The following is a 20,381-nucleotide window of genomic DNA, read 5'->3' as shown; positions in this document are numbered from 1 at the left end:
GCCACCTGGGCAGAACCGCGTGTTCACAGAGAAGGGCATCGCGAAGCGAGGAGGGCAAGCCCCCGTCCCATGGCTGGCGGCGTGTGTGCGCCCGGCTTGGGAACGGGCTGGCTTGGGATGCCGGACCTGCCTTTGGCTACCGTGTCTGCTGAGAGTCAAGACATCCGGAAATCTTGTCTTTCACCAATGCAGATGGTGAAAGGACACATCTCACTTAGCGGGGAGCTTTGATGTTTTTGTGCACATGGCACAAAACTTTGAAAAAATGCATAAGGTGATCTAGAGTTTTTTGGTTTTTGATCCCAGGGATTGAACCCAGGGGTACTCTACTACTGAGCCACACCCCAGCCCTTTATATTTTTTTATTTTGAGATAGGGTCTCATTAAGTGGCTGAGGCTGGCCTCAAGCTTGCAATCCTCCTGTCTCAGCCTCCTGAGTTGCTGGGATTATAGGCCTGGCACTACCACCACACCTGGGTGCAAAAAGTGAACTAGAACTCTCTAAAAGTCTACATAATTTTTTCCTCCAGTATTGGAAATGATGCTAAGGTGAAATATATACCATAGTGAAATATAAAAATAATGCTGGAGCCACTCTGGAAAGTAGTGTGGGGAATCCTCAGAAAACTTGGAATGGACCCACCTTTTGACCCAGTTATCCCAATCCTCCTTCGATTTATACCCAAAGGATTTAAAATTAGCTTACTACAGTAATGCAGCCACATCAATGTTTATAGCAGCTCAATTTACAATATTTAGATTGCGGAACCAACCTAGATGCCCTTCAACAGATGAATGGATAAAGAAACTGTGGTATACCTACACAATGGAATATTATTCAGTCATAAAGAAGAATAATCTTAAGGCATTTGCAAATAAATGGATGGAGTCGGAGAATATCATGCTAAATGAAATAAACCAATCCCAAAAAACCAAAGGCCAAATGTTTTCCCTGATAAGTAGATGATGATATATAATGGGGTTTGGGGGTGGGGAGTGAGAGAAGAATGGAGGAACTTTAGATTATGTAGAGGGAAATGAGAGGGGGTATGAAAAATGGTGGAATGTGACAGACAGTATGTACATGCATGATTACATGAATGGTGTGAATCTACATCATGTACAACTGTAGAAATGAAATGATGTACCCCATTTGTGTACAATGAATCAAAATGCAGTCTGTAAAAAATTTAAAAATAATTTAAAAAATAATGGTGGAAATTTAAGATAGTTGTGAAGAAACTAAAAAAATAAATAAAAGGAAAAAATTCCAGCCTCCCGTCCCTGCAAAACAACATCACAAAACCTGAAACAGAAAATCTGATGCATGAGAAGTGTAGGACAGGAGTGGCCGCGGGTCAGGCGCGGAGGTGCGCGTCAGACTGGTGGATTTCCTCGCTCAGGGACCCGCCCCAGCTGATTTCCTCTGGAAGCCTCTCAGCCAGCCAGGGGCACGTTCTGCCTAAGGTGCCGTGTGGACCCTGCAAACAGCCAAACGCACCAACCCTTTCGCCCAGAATTTGACCTTCTTCTCTTCTTATATGGATGTTGATGAGGACGATGATGATTTTCCAGCGGGAATCGTGTTTTCAGGGTTTTGGCTTTGGGGGTTTCAGCATTCGGGATTTGGAAGCTCATGGAAATTTTGAGTTGTGGGGATTTCAACACTTGGGATTGTAGCGTGTGGGCCTGTCTTTCGGGATCACCACAGCGCTGGTCTGAGGGGTAGGTGTAGAGGCAACGGGAGTAGGGACGTGGGCTCTGGCGCTCCGGGTCTCTGCAGGGCCTGCCAGCATGCTGGAAATTGCCTTTCAAAAGGAGGCGAGTTCTCTGCTGCAGAAAATTCTAGGGGCCGGCACCGGGACTCCTCTGCGGGACTTCGTCGTTGACGGCTCCGTCCAACCTCCTTGTCCTGCATGTGGACCCTTCTCGGCTGTGGCTGGAACAGCGGGGCGGCTCACACTGCGCACAGACCCCTGCAGGCTCTGTCTTAAAACAGCCTCCAGAATCGCGGCCTTCCCACGTCCGGAATTCTGAGAGCAGCAGGAGGGCCATTCTGGAGGCCATTCTGGAGGCCGTTCTGGAGGCCGGATGCCTGAAACCAAGGTGTGGGTAGGGCAGGGCTCCCCGGGGGCGGCTTCTGGCAGCTCCAGCCCCTGGTGGCTGCAGGTGCTCCTGGTGCACCGTCATGCGGTCCCTCCTTTTCTGTTTCTCCATAAGGACATTTGCCACTGGACTTGGGACCTGCCTGGATAATCCAGTGTCCCCTCAGCTCCAGCTCCTTCACCACATCTGCGAGGATGCACTTCCTACCCCAGGCCTGCAAGGGCGGGGTGACAGGAACGTGGGCGCGTCTTTGGCCCACTGCGGGTGCAGGGTGCAGTCCTCCGCCTTTCCTCTCAGGAGGCAGTGAGGCTGGCCTCCGATCGCTGGCTTCTGGAGATCCCCATCGGTGCGGGAACCCTCACCGTCACGGGGTGTGTCCCCTGCTCTGGGGGCCCACGTGCACTCACTAAGGCGGCTGTGGTTCCTGCCACGTCCTGCTCTCGGGCTCCCAGCAGCAGGGCAGGAGGCAGCGGGCCCCGCAGGGGGTCTGAGGGTCCTGCCAACAGCAGCCGTGGCGGTGTCCTCGATCGGCTCCACGTCCCACAGACAACCCAGGCTGGTCGTGTAGACGTGGGGTGGGAGCGGCTGCCCCTTCTCTGAAGTCGGCTCTGCCTGGTAGTAGGCGTCTGGCCCTGCAGGCCGCACGCCTCGGGGCACAGGTGAGTCCCGGCTGACCGGCTGACCCGGGTCACACAGGCCGACCCCTGTGAGATTCATGCTGCAGAGGCCCCCGGAGAACCGAGTGAGGCCCCGGCCATCATGGACCGGCAAACTGCCCTCCCGCCCCCCTGGTTCCGCCTCTCTGAAAGCCCCTGCCCGACGTCCCCACCTCTGGAGCTGCTTCCTGGGGACTGACCCATGCTGGTCCCCGGGCCTGGCATGATCATGGAGGACAGTCTGCGTGGGCGCGGGCAGGGCCGTGAAGGTGTTCTGCTGTCCCTGCCAGGTAAGGGCAGACCAGCCGGGCACCTGTCTGGCGCTGCTGGGCCCCAGGCTGCGGGACCCTGCCCCGCTCGTCTCTCTCCGTCAGTCTCCTGCTGCATTTTTACAGCCCGAAGCAACGCAACAGGTCTCTCAGCCTATGACCCGCTTCCCGCCTGGGCGCAGGCCTGGCATCCTCGCAGCTGGACCCCAAGCCCCCGCAGGGAGGCCGTGCCCACCCACTTTGCGTTGAGGGACCATCAGAGGACCCGGTGTTTCCTCTCCCTCAAAGCAGACGGAAGGGGAGACGTGGGGCTTTCTGTGGAGGTGCTAAGGGACCATCTGGGGGGCTGGGCAGGGCAGGAAGTGACCGTGCTGCCCTCCAGGTGGGGAAGGCCCTCCTGGCCGGCGGTGCCACAGGCCGTCTCGCTGGGTCTGACGTGACCTCAGGGAAACACAACGTCCTTAACAAAACCGAGTCAGCAAAGGCCAGTGGTCTCGGTGGCCTCTCCCGCCGGCCCCGGCTGTTGACTTTAGAAGCCAAGAGGCCGGGGTGCCCAGTCCCCGGGCGGTTCAGGGAGATGTGAGCCCCAAGGGCCTGGCCCATTTTACAGGAACAGAACCAAACTCGCTGGGCCTGGGCAGGGTCCACGCCAGCCGGATCAGAGGGCCATGCAGAGCCACGGAACTCCTGGCAGTGGCCACTAATGAAAACCTAACTCCTCGTCCCTCCGAGCCTTCCTAGGGGCTGCTGCGGAGGGCGGGGAGCCCCAGCCTGATGACACGGGCCTCGATGTTCTCATCTCAGACCTCGGTGACTTGGGACTGAGCTGTTTTCATGGGAAAAGGAAAAGAACCTGTTTGAGGCAGGGAAAGAGGGCACCTCGCGGACGTCCCCATGGAGCAGCCAGCGCGGGTGAGCTGCCACGGGGAGGCCCGGAGCCACCTCCAAGGAGGCTGCGTGCGCCAGCACCCCCAGAGTGGAGGGCAGACTGGGGGTCACCAGATGGATACGGAGACAGTGATTTCTCTTTCAATTTTGTGCTTTGTGGAATCTTAGAATCACAGTTCAGAAAGGCAGATGCCTCACTTTCAGAAGCAGAGAAAGGACCACAGATACGGTGCCCTCTTTATTTTTGTGTTGGTGCTGGGGATGGAACCCAGGGCCTTTGCACATGCTAGGTCAGTGCTCCACCCCTGAGCAGCACCCTAGCCCCACTAGTGTCCTTCGTCCTGTTTCTTTTCTTTCTTTTTGATGTTACTGGGCTCAAATGCAAGAGTGCACTGTGCCCTACCACTGAGCTACATTCTCAGTCCTTCTCATTTTTTCTAAATTTTGAGACAGGGTCTTGCTAAGTTGCTGAGGCTGACCTTGAATTTGGGATCCTCCTGCCTCAGCCTCCCGAGTTGCTGAGATTACCTGTGTGCACCATTGCATCTGGCTTCTGCCTCTGTTGTTCTTTCATTGGGGGGCGGGTACCAGGGATTGAACTCAGGTGCACTCACCACTGAGTCACACCCCCAACCCTATTTTATATTTTATTTAGAGACAGGCTCTTGCTGAGTTGCTCAGTGCCTCACTTTTGCTGAGGCTGGCTTTGAACTCGCGATTCTCCTGCCTCAGCCTCCTGAGTCGCTGGGAATACAGGTGTGCATCACCGTCCCCAGCTCTGCTTCTGTTTTTAAGAAGACGTTTTCTCATGGCTTCTTTCCCCTTCGATGACTGTTTTTATAACAAGATTGTGTCCTGGGGCACAAACTTTCCCTTTCCTCTAAAGTTAAGTTTATTCTTTGAGCTACCAATACCTTTAGCTAGCGGGAAATTTAAACTCAACCTTTTCAATTATTGTTCTGGATTGGAGTGAATTCTTCCCTTGTTCCTCAGTTTTCTCACCTGTAAAATGGGGATGAGTAAGCTGAGTTGAAAATGGTGAAAATTTTAGAATACTGCCTACGTGCATTAAGTATTAGCAAATAGTATCATTCCAATGCTAAAGGGAAGACATCGAATCCACCGGGGGGCATCAGGGAAGGCTCCCAGGAAGAGGTGACGTTTTGGTTGCTGACACATCTTGGTTCCCTCTGCTTTCATGGGATACTTACTCAGTCTGGGAGTTACATACACTACACTCCATACAAAGTCCTCCTGCAAAAAACTTGGTAAGGACAGAAAAATGTGAAGATGAAAACAGAAAACGGTTATAGTCCTATCTTTCCAGGAATTTTATTCTAGATAATTTTTGTCTTTATTTTTATTTATTTATTTATTTATTTTTTGCAGTACTGGGGATCGAACTCAGGGCCTTGTGCTTGCGAGGCAAGCACTCTACCAGCTGAGCTATCTCCCCAGCCCCTGTCTTTATTTTTAAACCATATTAATTGGTAAGCTACATACAGTGTGATTCTGGCTAGGCAAATGTTTATTCCTAAAAAGTATAGAGTTGTGATCAATAAACATCCAAATTCAGGGGAAAAACCCAACATGTTGACAGAGGTTATCTTTGGAGGGTGGGATGGGCAGCGATCTTTCTTGTGTTATTCTCAGGAATTGATCTTTTTTTTCTCTCATGATGATGTGCTTTAGTGTCCTTTTAAAATGTTATTTAAAATGTAATAATACATGACTTTTTTTCTCATATGTGAAAGCTAGAGAGGAAAAAGGAAAAGAAAAGAGGGGGTGAGTCTCATGAAAACCAAAGGAGCCGGGTGTGGTGGTGCTCACCTATAATCCCCGAAGTCTGGGAGGCTGAGGCAGGAGGATCGGGAGTTCAAGGCCAGCCTCAGCAACTTTTTGAGGCCCTAAGCAACTCAGTGAGATCCTGTCTCTGAATAAAATACAAAAAAGAGCTGGTCAGTGGTCAAATGCCCCTGAGTTCAATGCCTGGTACCCCTCAAAAAAACAAAAAAAACAAACAAACAAAAAAAAGGAGATCGGCAAAGGAAAGGGGAGGGAGCGGGGAAGAGCTGGGAGCGACACAGGCCAAGTGATACACTTTGTATCACACTTGGTATTGTGTGTGTGCAAATGTCACAAATCCCATCGGAATGTGCACTATAATGCTCCAATTAAAAAAAAGTTTGTGCGTGTGGGAGAAAGAACCGAAAAAGTTCTGGAATAACTTTAGGGTCCATTATAAAATCAAATGCAAGGCATAAACTTGGGCACTTGGGTGCCTCTCATGACCTTTATCTCCTCGAACCCCAGAGCAGAGGGAGTGGCAGGGCCAGATGGTGAGTCCCCAGCCCTCTAGGCGAGGCTGCGTGTGGCCTCGGGTGTGGCTAGGGGGTTGTCCTAAGGACACGAGGCAGGACAGAAGGCTTCACCAAGAACCTGCAGGTTGGAGGCCAGGCAAGGGGTGGCTGTGCATTAACAAAGATGACTGAAATCTTGTCCCCAGGGGCTCCCTACAAAACCACTAACCCTGAGGGAGTGGGGGACATTTACACTGAGTTTGGGGGCATGGCATCCTTTCTGTGATTTGAACGCTAAGGGTCTAAGAGGCCACTAGCTCCTCCCATGTTTGCAGCCTTTACGCTCCTGTGCTTGGACCTGTGCAGTAGCCTGTGAACAGTCTGCACCCCCACTTCCGCCCACACGCACTCCTCAGCCAGCTCCCCAGTGCCCTGTGCCTGCTGGTTTCCCCTCCCCATAGGCCACTACTTCTCCTTGCCCACAGACCCTCCCCAGGGCCCCGGTTTGCTACACAGGCCTGTGCACATGATGCTCCTGCACAAGGCCCCCTGCTGCTCGGCTGCCTGGCCATTTCCACTCACCTCCTCCACCTCATCTAGGGGAGGACACCTCTTCTGAGGAGCCTCCCAGGCTTGCCCTGCCCTTGCCTTAGCTGTGACTTGTCCATCCTGGCATTTGGCACCTGGGGTTTGGTGAATGAGTGAATTCTGTGTCTCAGAGCAGAGTGGGGCTGTGTGGCCCCACAGCGGCTGCTGTTAGGACAGCAAAGAGCCCTCTGGTTTCAGCAGGGAAGGTGGCACAGAGGGAGGCGGCTCCAGGAGACTGGCGCCCCTCAGCAGGACGGGTTTCTCCGGCCAGGCTGCCGCAGGCTCTCGGGGTGGATGTGAAATGTAGAAAGCAAGCAGAGGCTCCGAGCCTCCAAACTGAAAATAGGCAGCTTGGGGCCCAGGCTGCCGCGCGGGGCCCACACAGCTGCGTGCGGGGTCCAGGTCGCGGCTGCAGCGGGCGCGGAGGGCGTTCTGGGCCCGCCGGGCTCTTGCTCTCGTCCTCAGCCTCGGTCTTGGCCTCCCCCTCTCCTGCCTCACAGCTCATTTCATTTACGACCCCAGGATGAGCCAGCCCACGAGGTGCGCGCCACCGGAGCTGGAGGGGTCCCTGGGCCGTGCTGGGGACAGGGCAGGGGTCCAGGCTGGGGTCCTCTGCCCCCTGCGCTGCGTGGCGCTGAGCCGTCAAACCTGCCGGGATGTCCGTTTCTTAGAATTAGAGCCAAAGCCGTTCCCACGGCCGGAGCCCTGTGTGGGGCCACTTCCCCTGGCAGCGGGCAGGCACGGGCCAGGCCCAGCCGGGGACCCTCGGGGGCCCCTGCGGCTCCACCCCCAGTCCCTCGCCAGGTCAGCCACAGGCTGCCCAAATCAGAGGGTCCCCTGTGGCCTCTAAGGTGGAATCCTGGGGCCCCAGGGGGTGCAAGAGGTGGCCTCTTCACCCTGGGCTGGCTGCCGGTGCTCGGGGGAGGCACACAGGCTCCAGGGGGCTTCCTAAGTCCACCTTCCCTCCAGCCAGGTAAAGCCCGGTCTGAGGCGGGGACTTTGGGGTTCAGGGTCCTGTGATTCTGCCACACACCTGGCACTTGGCGGTTCGCTGGATGTGTGGGGCCTCCTCCAATCAAAACGTTTCCCGGCTCTTCAGGGGTCACTCTCCAGGCTGGGGGGATCCTCGGGCCGCAGTGAGGGGGCCCCTCGCCCTTCCCTGGGCGGGGGAGAGGTGGGGGTGTGACTGTGGGCGCCCCCTGCGGCCCTGCGCTGGCGCCCCCTGCGGGCTGCTGCGGTTACTGCCGCGCTTCCCCCTACAGGGACCACCAGCAGCGGGGGACTTCTCCCGGAGCCTGCTGTCCCCTGGCAAGTGGGACACAGGTGGTGGAATTCGAGTCAGAGGCGCTGGAGTTCACAGCTCCTGTCTCATCAGCTTCCGGAGGGGCCGTCACTCCCTACAAAGTGACCCCTTCCCCAAAAAACCCACCATGGAAGCAGCGCGGGCCAGGTAGACACTGCTGAAGGATCGGCTGCTCCTCTGACCCGGGAGAGACGGCTGGGACACGTGGAGAAACACGCGGGTGTCCAGGACCCTGCTCAGAGGGCCTGCCGGTCCCTGGGGCCCAGGCAGTGCTGGGGCGGGGGCAGCAGGTGGCCAAGGGTTTGGGCTGGGCAATGGGAACTTGCTGGCAGGTGCTGGGTTTCAGGTAGACAGCCCACTGACCAGGGGAGGTTTGGGATTAGGGTTCGAGTGGGCGTCAGTCAGACGCCAGGCGTTGTATGGCAGTCCCTGTATGCACCCCAGCAGGCCCGCAGGGCTGGCGTTGGGCTCTGGGGGCTCGGCCTCCTTGCTGGCTGGGTCGGTGGGCGTTGGTGAAGCTGGGTCCCTACACTGTAGTGCGCCTGCCCCATCCTCCAACCTCAGCCCCGAATAACTCCAGGGGGCTGTGACCCCTTAGCACCCCCTCAGGGAACCTCAGGCCCCTCTTCTACAAAGCTGGGGTGCAAAAGAGTCAGCTGCCCTGCCGTCCTGATTGCTGTCAACCGACCACAAATCCCAGAGGGGACTCTGCCCAAGGTGCTGGGTGCCCCCTCCCCAAATGTGCATCTGGGGAGCAATCTGGGAACACGTGCAGTGGCCTCGACCAGAGGAACACAGGCCGCTGAGGGGAGGAGGGGTGACACCTTGAAGGCCTGTCTGAGGTTCTTCTGTGGTCCCGGCCACACCAGGAGGGCTGGCAGCTGCCCCTGGGCCACGCCCAATGGAGCTGGGTGGACGGAGGCACAGGCACCAGGTCTGCTTCCTCCCGGCAGGAGGCCCCCACCGCCCCGCCACGCCCGCGGCCTAGGAGCCTGGCACCGGAGCTTTGACAGGTCTGTTATATTATTGTAACAAATCAAAATTCCATTTTACAGTTAAATAGTACAGAAGACGGACAGTTTACTGTACAAGCAAGTTGTGCATGAAAAACAAACACACCAAGCAAACGATAGTGCAAAGCAGCTTCTCTCCCCCCACCCCCGCCAGTTCTGGGGCGGTTTTACGTGAGATGTGAGCACGGCAGACACCAAGGCCTCAGCGTGACAATATGTCACAAAGGATCTGCAGCCGCTGCCCACGCGCTTACAGTAACCTCGCCCGACCCCTTCCCCTCCTTGTGCTTTCGTCAGTGTGTTCGCCTGACACAACTATAAAGCAGCCTTGCAAATAAGGACCCATCTCTGCCAGCCCGGCCCACCACGGGCCCGACAACAGGCTCCACTTGGCTGCCAGGGCTGCTCGTCAGGGGTGGGGTAGATCAATTTATTTCCTGTCCCTGCCCCAGTGGGGGCTCGGGCATCAGGAAGGGGTGGGGCTACAAAGTGCTGGGCACTGGGAACCAGAGGCGCCTCCCCCACTGACCTGGGCCAGTTTAGGACCACAGAATGGGAGTGAAGCAGGTAGGGCAGTGGACTTTTAGCTGCTTCCTGAGAAGGGGTAGAGAGTCCCCCCAGAGGCAGGGAGTTTGTAGGACACCCCCAGCCACTATTTGGAAGAGACCGAGAATGCTTTCATTCCAGTGAGGGCAGGACAAGAGAAACTGCAGCAGGACGGATCTGAGTAGGATCACCAGAAGAACTTCCTAACCTGTCAGAGTATGTACCTGGCTGTTGTTACAGTTGGAGGCGACACGGCAGGCTAAGTCCTATGACAGAGACCTTCAAGAGGAGCATGGTAGGGGAATTTTCACATCCACAGAGGATGCGGCCTAAGCAGTCACGAACCATCATCTGCTCGCCTGCCCTTGTAAGCTTCCCATCCCTTGGTTCTTTCTAGAACTAAGGAACTCAGGAGTGAGGACCCCTGCAGCCTGAGCCCCGGGCAAGGCCTGCTCTTCTGTCTGCAGATTCCGGGGGTGACCTCCGGGCACAGGGTGTCCTCCACAGCCAGTGCAGTGCATCTGCCCCCACCCCCAGGGCCCCCACCGCCCCCAGCACAGATGTGAGGTTCGGGCACCTGCGGAGCCTCACCCAGTCCCTCGCAGGGACCCTTAGGGGAGGTGCTGCTGTAGGAACAGGGCGTCTGGAGGTGGCAGGATCCCAACAGCCCCAGTCCTAAGGCAGCGGAGCGCATGGGGTGCCTTTCCCGGCAGAGCTTTATCTGTAAGAGCCCTTCTGTTTGAAAATGTTCACTAAAGCGTTTTCTAAAATCGGGTTTAAAAACTGGTTTTTGTTCAGGCTGTTCACTCCTGCAGTGCCAGCAGGCTGGAGGGGGCGTGGCTGGGCCGACCAGTGGCCCAGGGACAGGGGCGACCCTACCACCCCTTGCCCCAGTGCTTGCTGCCAGGACCTAGCGGGGCCCTGAGTTCTCTGGAGGTTAGGAAACCAAACACCTAGAGGACGGAGGGAGGGAGCCTGGGGCTGGGAAGTGCCCCGGGCCAGTCCATAGGGCTTCCCTGTGACGGGACCTGCGGCCAGGGCCAGACTCGCGGACCCCGGGGACTTCTGGGCTGGGCGCGGCGGCAGGGCGGGGGCGCTGGCCAGGTGCGCCCTGCCCTCTCTGCCGGCGAGGTCCGGCCCCAGCCCTGCAGCGAGGGAGTCCCGAGACCGGACGGGGCGCGGGCGCCGGGCCGTCTTCCGGGCCTGCCCTCGGTGGCCGGCTCAGTAGGGCCGCCACACGGCCTCGTCCATGCGGCCCGGCGTGCTGAGGGCGGTGGGCGAGTTGCTGTGGCTGCCGTCGGCCTCCACGTCGCCCGGGCCGCCCAGGCTGGGGTTCATGAGGTTGCCGGCGGGCGCCGCGCCGCCGGGGCAGGAGGCCAGCATGCGCGAGGGCGAGCGCTCGCCCGCCACCATGGAGAACTGGTAGGAGCCCGAGGCGCCGCCGTAGTAGAGGTGGTAGGGCGCGGGGTTGGCGGGGAAGGGGCCGCTCTGGCTCTGCGGCGCGCCGGGGTAGGGCGGCGGGAGGTAGGTGTGGTGGAAGCGGCCGGCGGCCGGCATGCCCGCCACGCTGAGGCCGCCCAGGCTGCCGCCCGAGGGCGCGGCGCTGTAGGAGAAGGCGGCCGACATGGCCCCCGGGTAGTGCATCCTGGGGTCGGGGAAGCGGCTCTCCGAGAGCGGCGGCAGCGCCGGGAAGGAGCGGTCGAACTGGCGCGGGTCGGAGAAGGGCGTCAGCTCCGAGGTGCCTGCGGACAGAGGCCAGGGTCAGAGGCGCGCGGCGGGGCTCGGGCTCCCGGCCCACCTGGAAGCGCAGGGGCAGCAGGATGGGGCCTTGGCGTCCCTCTGCGGTCAGCCCCGCACAGCCCCCAGGCGGCAGGCCTGCTGGTGGCCACTGGGGACGCGAATCACTGGCGAGAGCTGGCAAGACTGCAGGGGAAAAGGGCCTGGGCTGGGCTGAGATCGGGCGCAGGACCCGCTTCCAAGATAGGAAACGGAGGCGGAGACGCGGTCCTCCGGGCAGGCGCAGGAGCCTCTGCTCTCTGCCGCGCGTGGCAGCGCTCAAGCCCCTTCCCGCCCTCTCCTGTGCCCGACTCCCGAAGGCTGGAGCTGACCAGGAGCTCCCCACACCTGCCTCAGCAGCACAGGAGAGGCCAGCTAGAGGGGCGTTGGGGCCCCCCTGGTCAGGGTCCAGCTGGAGCGTGGCTCCTCAGTGGCTGGAAGACAAGGGTGTCCCGGCCTCTACCCCTTCTTCTGTGGTCACAGGCTGTGGAACCTCAGCATTCAAATGGACTTTGGGACTGAATCTAACCACACTGGTGGAAAAATGGAGGTCCAGAGAGGGTGAGGCGCTAAGAATCACACAGGACACTGGACCTGGCATAAAACCCCAGGGCTTCTGGTGCTGAGCCCCAACATATGCCCGATAGGCAGCCATCTCAGGATCAAGGCAGCAGAGCTGAGGGTAATCGTGTGGCCTCTAGAGCTGGACGCCTATTGCTGTGTGTCCTTGGGCAAGTCACTTGACCTCTCTGTACCAGTTTCTTGGGGACCACAGCAGTCTGTGAGGTTTCAGTGAGTCCTTAGAATGGAGCTGGGCACAGAGTAGTTCCTATGAGGCTTTGCACTCTGCCTCTGCTGTGACACCTCTTGCTCTGGGCACCCAGGGGAACTGGCCTTTCAGGACCCTCTCTGACCCCTGCAGGGGCAGAGGTGGAGGAGCCTGGGAGTGGCCCAGAAGCCAAGTCTGTTTGGCACCAGGCCCTGTCCCACCCACCAAGGCAAGGAGCCAGGAGAGGACCCAGGGAACGGAGCTCTGTCCCCTGGCGCAGCAGGGATGCTGCCAGCTGGGGTGGGCACTGCTGACCAGGACCGCCTGACTGGGGACAGAGCGCTCAGGCCTCCCACTTCCTGGGGTGAGACTTGTCCCTTCTGGGGCTCTGGGGTCTGCTCAAGGCAGCTGGGGTTCACATCCCTTAGCAGTGTCTCTGGGCAGCTGGAACCTTCTGGAATGTCCGGCACCCTCCTTAGTGGTGACTGGCTGGTCAGTCTGCCTTGGAGCCTTCGAGGTCAGAGGTGCCTGGTGGCAGCCTGCACCCAGGACCCCAGGGGAGCAGGCCCTCCACGACAGACAAGCGTGAGGTGGCACCTCCTTGCAGAGCAGCGTGGAGGTGGCTCCCATCCTCAGGGGAAAGGACCAAGCAGGAGCCCCTGAGGGACGGCAGGTCTGGGGCTCTGGGAACACGGGGCCCTCAAGTGCAGTGTGGCAGGAGTCCGCATGCGCAGGACGAGCTGGGCCTCCCGGACCGGCCACTGTCCACTCCTGCCTCCTCGAGGGGTGGGGAGGTCCTGCCCCGCGCATGCCTCGGACCCCCCAGCGGCTTCCCCGAGTCTCCAGGCCACCCCCAGCCTCACAGCCCCGGGAAACCCGAGCTGGCCGGCCACTGTGAGCAGCCAATCCCGACAGCGGGAGGAAATGTTTATTTTCTTCTCCAAATTGCCCCAGCTGCTGTGTGGAGGCTGAAAGGGTCCTTTGAGCGGTGAGAAGCCCCCATTGTGGCGCTGTGGCTGGGGGGCCGGGGCTCAGCACTGCCTGCCAGCGACCAAAGCCAGGGGTCAAAGCTATTAACAGGCACCAAGGGAAGTGGTGGGGTGTCCTGAGGGCATCCCCAGGATGGAGGCTGAAGGTGGAGGCTGGACCCACCCAAGGGAGGCCTGTGAGAGTCCTCTTGCCTGGCTGCCAGCACCCCTCGATGGCAGGGGGCTCCTTCTTCCCACTTACAGATAAGAAAACTGAGGCTCAGCGAGGCTAGGTGACTTGCTTAAGATCACAGAGCCGATGAGAGGCAGAGCTGGGCTCCTACAGGGCAACCTGACTGCAAAGTTCCTGCCCCTGCACTGGTCCCAGAGGGGACAAGCCAGAGGAGCAGGACTTCCTGCCGCCCATGATGTGGGTGGCTAATGAGGGGCCGGACCCTATTTTGGGATGTGGCAGGAGAAGCTCAGGGTGGGCCTCTTGCCCTGCATGGTGGCTGATCTCCCCACACCCCGAGCAGAGGCAGGGGCTGCATGGAGGAGGGCGGGGACCCACGGGCACCGATCCCCAGAGCGCGCCCACCCGGCGGTGGCGGGGCAGGTGCGGGCCCCCACTCGCCAGTGGCTCCGCCCGAGGCAGGGAAAGGTGGGCTGTAACGTGGAAGGCGCCGGCTCCTGGAGACGGGAGCAGGGTGGCTACTGGGCACGGTGTGCCGGAACCTTGCTGGACGCTCCCGGGGCTCAAGCGCTGAGCGTCTCACACTCTGGAGCCCCTGGGCTCAGGGGCTGGAAGCTGCGTGGGGTGGGCACCACTGTCTTCACCAGGAGACAGGGGAGGCACCCTGTCTTCACCAGGAGGGCCACGCCCTGTCCCCTGCTGCCACGCCAGGCCTGGAGCCACGGCAAGGGCTGGCCAGGCCTCCCTCAGCAGGAGGAGGAAGTGGCAGGGAGCCAGTCCCCGTCCCGCTCCGGCCCGTCTTGGGCCTCCGCAGCAGACCCTCCTGGGGCCGGTGCCGTGCAGACTAGGCCTGGCCCCTTAACCTCTTCAGCCTCAAGTCACCCATCTGCCAAGTGGGCTCAGAGAAGGGGCAGCGTGCCATGGTGGCCAGTGGGCAACGGCCCCTGTGCCGACTCACTGCTGAGCACCAGAGGACGGGACAGGTGCAAGTCCAGTGGCCTTTGGAAGACCTACCTGCAGTCCAGCTGCAACTTGCCTGCTGTCCCCTTCTAGGCAGTGGGGACAAAGCCCCAGTCCTCAGTGCCCCGTTTGGGAGGAGCCTCTGGGCAGGCGGGAGACCTTTCCCAGACACTATTGTGTGTCCCTCGGGGCTGGTCACTCATGTCACAGTCCGTCTGAGTGCAGCTGTGTCCTGGTGGCCTCCAGTACCCCAGCCCCGAGCAGGGAACCGCCGCCCCGACCTTCAGGTGAGAAGGCTGAGGCTGGGGAGGGGTGCTCTGAGCCCGGGGGACATGTCACCCAGTTTCACACTGGCCCTCTGGGATTAACCCTTCGCCCCGCTCCTGGGCTGAGTCTGCTCAGGCGGATCTGGGGCGTCGGAGGGTGAGCTGAGTGACGGCAGGCCGGTCGCCGGGGCACCCAGGAGCCAGCTGCACCTCCACAGGCCAAGAGTAGCCCGTGCTCCTCAGCGGGGACCCTGGCGTGGGGTTCCTACCTTGGATGGGGGTCTGGCCTTGGCTGCTGAAGTGGCTCGTGGTGCTGAGGGAGCCGCGGGGGCTGGGCGTGCTGGGCGCCACCCGCATGCGCAGCCGCTCCAGGTCCCCGAAACGGTCGGGGAACACCTTGGTCTGGTCTTCTATCTTCTGCCGGTGCCCTGGGGAGCACCAGAAGCCCGTCAGCCACGGTTCCCGAGGCCCAGGGACGCTGCTGGCAAGTTCCTCCCGAGTCCTGACCTCAGGTTTCTGCAGGGAGAACCCTGAGGTCGCCACCAGCCTCCTCTGAGGTTCTCGGAAGACATTCTGAGGTGGCTTGGTGGTTCCCTGCCACCCGGGGCCGCCACCGCCTCACGCTAAATGCACAGTTGGGGCCGTCATTCTTCAGCCGAGTGGGCCCAGACGGCGTCGCACGGTCAGGTTGTGAACCCAAGATCCAAGCTCAAGGTTCACGTCAAAGCCTGTGACCTGATGCTCCACAACACACTGTTAGGCAGAAGGGGACACTGAGGTGACAGCACGGCAGGGGCTCAAGCCGGGCGGCAGGAGGGGAGTCGGCAGTGCTCCCAGGATCCCCAGGCCACCTCCCTCGTCTGCCAGCTCAAGAGGCCCAGGAGGGGCTGCCGGCCGCTCCAGCCCCAGGCCACACAGGGCCCCCACCCGCCTCGTCCCTTCAGCCTGGGACAGAAGGGCAACCCACCAGGATGCTGGGCAGAGGCTGCGCACCCGAGTGAGGAGCTGGACTTCCACCCCGCCGGGAAGCTGGGGTCCAGCGCACCTGGCTTGGGGCGTCGCACTTAGAGAAAGCTGCTGGCCCTCTGGTGCCCTCTGTGGTGGACCACAAGGAAGTGCTGGCGGGGTCAAGGTGGCCATGCCCCTGCCCTCCTGCAGCCTGCCGATGACCCAGAGGGCGCTCTCTGACGGACGTCACGCTGGCGGGCTCCCCGTGACACCCACTCCCAACCACTCACGTAACGTTTCACAAGCAACAAATCAACTTCCCAAAACCAAAGCACCACAGATGAGGCTTTTGACCAGCCGGCCCCCGAGACGCGCCCACTGTGGAAGGCTTTCTGCCCAGCCTTTTCTTTTGTTTTATGTGCATGGAAAATAGGAAGACTCTCCCGGAACTTTCTAGAATGGTGTCAGCCCGGCCATCTCATGCTGCCCGTCACTCTGAGCGGCGTGCCTTGGAGGTCAAGCTCAGTTTGCTTGTCTGTGAAATGGGGAGGGACCAGCCAGACTCCCCAGGGCCCGCCCTGGGTTGCTCAACACGGGTGTGAGACTGCTGTGCCGATGGCTGTCCCTCGCTCTGTGTCACCTCTGCTGGAGGGCCCTTCACCTCCTTGATGGAGGTGGCCAGGCCCTCCCTTAAAACCAGAGTTCTGTGGATCAGAGAGGCATGCAGGTTTGCCAGAGGTCACAGAGCAAGAAGGGGGCAGGCTCTGCTGGACCCAGGCCCTTCAGGAAGGTGGATGGGGAGGGAAAAGTCTGCCCGAGGCCTGGGGTCTGGAGTGACATGTGGAAGTTTTTAGGTTGACAGGAGGGAAGAAGGTGGGAGGTAAGACAGAACTCCCTGATGTCCTTGCTGAGGCTGGCCGTGCGTTCTGGGGACCAGGAGTGGGAAGTGACCCCCAGTCCTGCCGGGAATGGAGGAGCAGAGCCGGAGTCTCAGGAGAGGCCTGATTTCTGATTTTCAAGACAGGGACACAAAGGGCTCTGGTCCCTGAAGACACCTGAGCTCCCTACGCATCCTGGCCCCAAGTACCAAGGGGCATCTGCAAGCCCTGGGCAGCGGAGCAGGGAGCCTGGGGCCTCAGCTGGCCACTGAGAACCAGGGAGCCCCGTGTCCTCTGACAAGACCCCTTTCCAGAAACCACGGGACACTGCTGTGGCAGGAATGTGACCATCTGGCCCTGGCCAGACCCTCTCACCAGCTGTCCCCTCTGCCCAACCGAGGAGAGAGCACAGCTGGGGTTTGGCTGGGGCTGCGAACTCAGATGCCGGGCAGGTGCTGGGCCAGGCATGGCAACGGGGCAAGAGGGATGGGCGGGGAGTGGGGCGGCGGAGAGCAGCCACGGAAGGCACCTGTCCGGTGGCCGTGGTCAGCCAAAGCCCTGACAGGGCTCCAAGAAGATGCTGGCTGCTGAGGTCACTGGAAATGGCAGGGAGACACGGATGAGCGGGGGACAAATGAATTTAATCTCAACAGGCAGGAAGCCTGCCGGATGGAGGTGGAGACCACAGACTGGCCTGACAGCTTGGGTGCGAAGGATCTGGGTGTCGCAGTGAACCACAAGCTTCAAGTGAGCCAATGAGGCCACTCGAAAGCTGCTGCAAAACCTCAGACCTTGTCACTATCGTCACTGGGGAATAAGTCCCCCTTTCCTGAGTCACACCATGTTCCAAGCGTGTTTACAGGTACCCCTGTGGCCACAGAAGGAGGGCAGGGTTCACAGCCAGCTCTGGTCTGAGGCCAGGCCCTGGCCGCCTGCAGCCTGGGGTGTCGCTCAAGTCACCTGCCCGTCCCAGGCTGCAGGGTCCTCACCACGCTGCCCTCCGGGGTGGAGGTGCTGCCTAAAGGTCTTGGACCCTCGCCACTCCCCGAGTCAGTGCCATCACGACTGTCATTCACCCTGGCTGGTGTACGAGGGGGCGCGACTGAGACCACAGGCTCAGGCCAGATGCTGCCCGGGTGTCTGGATCGCAGAGCCAGGAAGCAGGACCCGCACGGTCCCGACTCTGCGTCTCGCGCCTTCTCTGACGCTTTCCCTTTTGCTGCCAGCATTCGGATGGGGTCACCGAGGCTTCAGAGCAAGACCAGTACCCAGTGGCCGGGCCCAGCTGGGACTCGGGCGACCTGGCCCCGCAGCGGGGCTGCTCCATGGCTGTTCTGCCTCCGGGCAAGGCAGGCCTCCCGGAGGAGAGGGTTTCTGCAGCTTTCGGACCTGCTTCCCGGTGGCGGTGGCCGTGCGCACTGCCGGGGAGGGGCACAGGGGAGCCGGGCGGCCTCACGTGGCCAGGGCGCCAGAGAGTCTGGAGCCATGGGGCCGGGGCCCTCACACTGGAGCCCAGGGAACGGAAGTGCCTGTGCCCGCGGAGAGATGGGCCGCAGAAAGGCCCCTTTCATTCCGCCCCCACAGACGGGGCGGGGCGGGGTGCCGGTCGCAGGGGTCACCTGGGCCCCGCCCTCTGTGCTGGTGCCTCAGTTCCCTCTGCACCGCCTGCTGGCCAGGCCTCCCTCTGGAAATCCCTGACCTAAGGTGGCAAGAGGCAGCCTCTGGTCAGACTGCCCTCGGGCGGTGAGAGGAAGGAAGGTGGGGCTGCCCAGGGCCCCCCTCCTGCTGCTGCGGTGCCAGTCTCTAGAATATTCTCCAGCCCCACGCCAGAGCCTCAGCTCAGAGCAGCCTCCACCGGCAAGGCCTCCTGTCCGCGGGGGCCAGACCAGGAGCCTCTCCTCCAGGAAGCCCCTTCTCCCGCCTCTGAGCCCCTGGCTGCCCTACCCGTGGAGCTGGAGGAGTGGGGACCCCGACGACGGCAGCCACGCCCCCAGCGCCTCCCGCACAGGCCAGGAGCGCAGTCCGGCTTTTATGGCTGAGAGAGAAGCTGAGGCTGAGGCGCAGTGACACTAGTCCTGGGCTCAAGGGCACAGGGAAGGTGCCTGGTCACCTGACCTCCCCGGAGCCTGCCTCTCAGACTTAAAACTGCCCAGATTTAAAACTCAGGGGCGTGACAGTGGGTGTGGGGCCACCCAGGCCCCAGGCAGGGGGCGTCTGCAGAGCGGGAAGGATGGGCCTGGGCAGGGGAGGGCAAGGGTCCCTCGGTGGACTCCAGCGGGGCTCTGTCCCGCTCTGTAGCTCAGGACGAGAGCCCAGGTCTCCATTCGCCTGTGCTGGCCCACCAAGTCCCTGTCCCCGAGGCCTCGGTTCCCACCTTGCAAGGCCCAACCCCCAGGCTGTGGATGAGCCTGAGTTGGGATCACAGCTTTTTAAAGCAGAGAACCGGGGAAGACAGGGCGAGCCGGGGAGCAGCCCCCCGGCCCACGGGCCTGGTGTGGGTGCCCATCCTCTCCAGAGCTGGGCTTCCCCTGGTGGCCTGGAGTCGTGCCAGGAGCCTCCCATGGGCCTGGTGGGCCCAGGTCTGCGGGAGGCACGGCACACGTGGCAGAGGTCCTGGGCAAGACACTGTCCCACTCCGGGCTCAGCCGGCTCGTTTGTAAAGTGGGGTCACACAAGCTGAGCCCCGAGAGTGAGGATGGGCTGGTCCTCAAGGGAGGCCTCTGTGGTCCCCGTTCTGACAAGGTCACCCATTCCGAGGCCAGCGGCTCCTCTAGCTGCAGCTATATGACAGTGGGTGGCCAGCCTTCTGGGTATGTGACAGGATCAAGTGGGGGGAGGAGGTGGGGGCTCCCTGGCCACTGTCCCAGGGCCTCGATCAACACCACTGGTCAGGCCAGCATGGGGTCCCCTCCCTGCCGGTGCCTGGTGCTTCCAGGGCAACCAAAAGGCCGTGGAGGCCAGGCCGGGCCTCCACACAGCCCACACCCGTGCCAGGAGCCACAACCCAGCGGGTCTTCCAACGAGTCAGGCAGTGTCCACTGGTCACACACAACTCCTCCCCAGCCTCGTCCCTGAGAGGCGACCACCATCGCCCTCCTCTCACAGACGGGAGAGTGGAGGCACCAGGTTAGTGCCACACAGTGACACTCAAACCTGGAACCACCAGCACGTGCCCCGGAGCTGGGCGGGAACAGAGGTGTTGGCCTCCCGAGACCCCAAAGGAGAGCGGGGTCACTGGGCCACATCCTTGGCTGGCCAGAGGCCCGTGGTGTCCGGCCTCAGCCAGGTGGGAGGGCAGCGGGGCAGGGAACCGTGTCATCGCTGAAGACGGACGGCCCAGCCCCAGCTGCCAGGCCCACGGCCCACCCGAAGCCACTCGGCAGCCTCTGCGGCTGCGACCCGGACACAGCAGCCACTGTCTGCCGGGCCGCGGGGCGGGGTGGCGGCCGGCCTGCTCTGCGGCCTGTCAGGAGATTTACACCGGACCGGGCGGCCGTGCGGACTCGCGGGCGGGTGCTGGCCGGGGTGGTCTGCCGTGAATTGGCCCCCTGTGAGCAGATGAAAGCCGAGCGCTGGGCAGGGAAGCGGGCTGGCGGGGGGCCAGCGGGCAGGGAGGCGGCGGCTCCCTCCCAGGGCTGCAGTGGGGCTTCCAGCGGCCTGGGCTTGATTAGGGGAACCCGGGAGGTCTGAGGTTAACCCCTTCCCTCCTGCAGGCCGGCTCCCTGGCTCCCCTAGGCCTGCCCCCAGCTGCAGGACGCTCCTGGGCTTTGGTGGCCTTGGCTCCTGGTGGTCTCCCCTCCCAGCCCAGGCCTGCCACCCCCGGCCCTGCACCCAGAGTCCGGGATGAGACTGGCCACCGAGCCTCCGCCAAGGCCGGGCTGCGGGCTGCGTCACTCCTCCTGCCCCGCCAGGCCCCCGCAGCCACGCGGCCCCTGGCTCGCCTCCCTCGGGCCT

General features: G+C 61.1%; 1 protein-coding gene across 4 annotated transcripts in view; it reads right to left on the bottom strand.

Moving 5' to 3' along the window:
• Positions 1-9,112: 9,112 nt before the first annotated feature.
• Runx3 (RUNX family transcription factor 3) overlaps positions 9,113-20,381 on the bottom strand; it is a 53,185-nt gene continuing 41,916 nt past the window's right edge. For 3 of the 4 annotated variants that reach the window (XM_047526126.1, XM_047526143.1, XM_047526134.1), the window contains 2 exons: positions 14,871-15,029; positions 9,113-11,411 (listed from right to left, as the gene is read on the bottom strand). In XM_047526126.1, the coding sequence (XP_047382082.1) occupies positions 10,891-11,411; positions 14,871-15,029 (680 nt within the window). In that variant the 3' untranslated portion in view covers positions 9,113-10,890. The remainder of the gene's footprint in view (positions 11,412-14,870; positions 15,030-20,381) is intronic. The other variant, XM_047526153.1, reaches the window with a different exon arrangement.

Source organism: Sciurus carolinensis, chromosome 1 (assembly GCF_902686445.1).
Source record: "Sciurus carolinensis chromosome 1, mSciCar1.2, whole genome shotgun sequence".
Lineage (NCBI taxonomy): Eukaryota > Metazoa > Chordata > Mammalia > Rodentia > Sciuridae > Sciurus > Sciurus carolinensis.
The sequence above is the reverse complement of the archived record's forward strand: the minus strand, read 5'-3'. Positions and strand labels throughout refer to the sequence as shown.